Raw genomic sequence first — 3,251 nt, 5'->3', positions numbered from 1 at the left:
TCTTAGGAAAAGCGGCTCTGGAAACTGGGATTGTTTAGTCTGGAGAAAGCTGGTGGGAGACCTTAGCACCCTCTACAACAACCCAAAGGGAGGTTGTGGCAAGGTGAGAGTTGTCCTCTTCTCGCAGGTAACTGTGATAAGACAAGGGAGTAACCTCAAGTTGAGCCAGGGAAGGCTCAGTTTGGATACCAGGAAAACCTTTTTAAAAAGACTAGTAATGTACGGGAAACAGGTGGCCCAGTAGAATCACCACCCCTGGAGGTGTTCAAGAGCCAAGTAGATGTGGCACTGAGGGATACTGTTAGTGGGTATGGTGGTGATAGGTTGGCAGTCAGACTACATGATCCTAGAGGTCTTTCCAAGCTTTATGATTCCATGATTTTGTCATTCTGTGATTCACTGCGTTGTACATCTTTCAAGTTCTTATTTGAGGAGTTCACATAAAATGGGCTTTATCTCTGTGTGAGCCTAGCATTAATGAAATCCACACAGGTCAATCACACACTGGTTGAACAGGACTTGTCCAAATTTATTCCATCTGAAAATAAAATAAATTCAGAATCCTCTGGCTTTGAAAGACAGCATTACTGCCTGTGACCCAGCTTGCCGCTGAGTCCCCAGTGCCCCTTGTAGGGCGGGGCGGGCATCGGGATTTTCCACCCACCCCGCCCTGCCGCTGGAGCCCGGCCAGACGGGGCCGGGACGCCAACAAACGAAGGATGCCGGGGGTCAGGCCCGGCTCTCATGACGCTTCCTCCGGCATAGCCCCGTGGGAGGGCCGTGGGCGCGGGGCCGGCCCGCCCGAGCCGGGCCGAGCATCGACGCAGCCGAGGGGTCAGCCTAAGTCGTCGGGCCCGCCGCGAGGATGTGGCGGTGGCGGGCCGGGCCCTGCTGCCTGCTCCTGGCTGCTGCCTGCGCCCTGGGTCGGCCCCCGCCGCCCTCCGTCGTGCGGTGCCAGCCCGGCGGAGCCTGCTTCAGCGCCCACCTGGCCAACGCCTCGTACGACGAGGCCCGCAGCGCCTGCGGCAGCTGGGGGGGCGGCCTGGCCTGGGTGAGCGCCGAGTCGGAGCTGGGGCCGCTGCTGGCGCTGCTGGCCGAGGTGGCCGCGGGGCCCGCGCTGTTTTGGGTCGGGCTGAAGAGGAACGCCTCCGCCTGCACCGACACGGGACAGCCGCTCCGAGGCTTCTCCTGGGAGGAGCGCGGCGAGGCGGCCCCGCGGGAGGTGCCGTCGGCGCTCGGCCGCTGGGCGAAAGAGCCCGTGCGGACCTGCACGACCGCCCGCTGCGCCGGGCTGCACCTGACGGGTGCCGACAGCCCCCGCTGGGGCTGGCGAGAGCTGCCCTGCCAGCGGCACGGCCGGGGCTACGCCTGCCGCTACCGCGAGGAGGGCGCCTGTCCCGACCTCCGCCCCGACGGCGCGCTGAGCCTCGACTACCGCCTCCCCTTCGGGAAGGGCAGCACCGCGCCCGGCTTCAGCCCGCCGGGCACCGAGCTGGCCGTGGCGTGCCCGGGTGGGGAGGTGCTGCTCCGCTGCCGGCACGGTCCAGGCGGCTTCGCCTGGGAGGGCGCGGAGGAGCCCGACTGCCTCTGCAAAGAGCGCTGCGCCGCGACCCCCAGCGCCGCGGCCGACCATCGCCTCTCCGCTCCGTCACCCGGCGACTCCGCGGGACCGCCAGCAACCTCGCCCGCTGGCCGCGGGGGGACGGCAGCCCCGCCGCACTCCGCATCCTCCTCCTCCAACTACGTCTTCATCCTGGTGACCGTGGCCGTGGTGGTACTGGTGATCCTGGTTATGACCGTCCTGGGGGTCTTCAGGCTGTGCTTCAACACGAAGGCGGCGGGCGGCGGGGACAAGGAGCCGGCGGCGGGGGGCGGCGAGGCGGAGACGGGCGGCGCGGAGCCGCGAGGGGCTGCGGGTACCGAGTAACGGCGGCGAAGACCGCAACTGTCCCGGGGTTACAGCCGCTCGGAGGCAGCTGCGGGACTGGCGCCTCCCAAAACCTCTTCTCCGGGGCATCTGCAAAGTGGACGGCTTTGCTCGCTAGTGCCTTGCTATTCAGAACCCATCTGAGGGGCACCGGGACGCTCTCGTTTGCTTGCTGATTGCTGGAACACTTGGAGATGTGAACTGCCATAATTTCGGAGAAAACTGTGACCTGTACTCTTTGAGACGTTGTTACAAACGAGGAGCATCTCCATACGTAGATGGGCATTAAATTGCTAAGGAAGTGGGAGGTTAATAGGGAGTCATTTTATACTTCAGTTGATTGAAATAATAAAGGATGATTTAAAACCTTAATTGCTGCTCTGTTTATACTCCATACCGTACTCATTTATATTGTAGCAGAGCAACCAGTTTTCCAGTTACAAGTTTGATGTTGGTGCAAAACTTGGTTTCTGTGTGCAGTGTGTGGATCCCTTGTGATCACACGTGGTGCAGGCAAGCTGCACACTTAGTGAAGTGCTAACGTGTATGGACATAGCATGCAGATCCCAGAGCAGCTGTTTTCCATGGTGTTCTTTGAGAACAAGGAAAGAATTCACACTTCATACCCACTTCTAAGGAGGCAAATGCTTCCTCTGTGATTTCCCTTTGGATTTCTCAGGACCAGTCTCCTGACCACAGGACTCACTCTGTGGTATGGAGTACTGATGCTCACCACCTGTTATTACAGTGTTGATTTCCATTTAAAGTAGCAATGCTAAATATTGCTTCAAGGCTTTTTAAGTGCAGAAGAAGTGGGTAACTGGATCTCATCTATGCCTTGTGGGATATGGGTATATTTTTTCCCTTTTAGAGAACATTAAGATTGAAAATGCCATTTTCTAAGCACCTATTTTTTTTCCCCCTTTCTTTAAAGCTGACCTTTTGACTACTGTTTTTTTTCCCACTTTCCTTTTGAGTTTGGAACACTCTGTTTCAAACAATAAACAGTGTGATTGTAATTACCTATTTTTCTTGCAAGCAAAGACTTGAAGATTAATCTGGTATAAACATCTGCTAAGGATAAAGTTTGACACAGCATGAGTATTTTTTTCCCTCTCCCCTTATAATGATAGGCTGTAGCCATATGGGATGCTTCTCTTGCTTTTCTTAAGGAGATTCTAGACTTTTGTGAGCCATCAGGTTGTCTGTAGCCATAACTTCCACTTAATTATGACAGCAACTAAATCCAGCCAGGTCAGAGCACTGGTTGTTACAGAGCAGTTTTCTAATCTGTTTATCTGACATTTCCATGTCAGAAAGACAA

At 56.5% G+C, this 3,251-nt stretch overlaps 1 protein-coding gene across 1 annotated transcript; it reads left to right on the top strand.

The window, feature by feature from the left end:
- The first annotated feature begins 573 nt into the window (after positions 1 to 573).
- CLEC14A (C-type lectin domain containing 14A) lies at positions 574 to 2,299 on the top strand. Its single transcript, XM_015865048.3, has one exon. It carries the CDS (start codon positions 866 to 868, stop codon positions 1,925 to 1,927), a length of 1,062 nt encoding a protein of 353 aa, XP_015720534.1. The 5' UTR covers positions 574 to 865; the 3' UTR covers positions 1,928 to 2,299.
- Positions 2,300 to 3,251: the final 952 nt, after the last annotated feature.

The sequence above is a fragment of the Coturnix japonica genome, chromosome 5 (assembly GCF_054131305.1).
Source record: "Coturnix japonica strain WE chromosome 5, WE-NBRP24, whole genome shotgun sequence".
Lineage (NCBI taxonomy): Eukaryota > Metazoa > Chordata > Aves > Galliformes > Phasianidae > Coturnix > Coturnix japonica.
The sequence above is the reverse complement of the archived record's forward strand: the minus strand, read 5'-3'. Positions and strand labels throughout refer to the sequence as shown.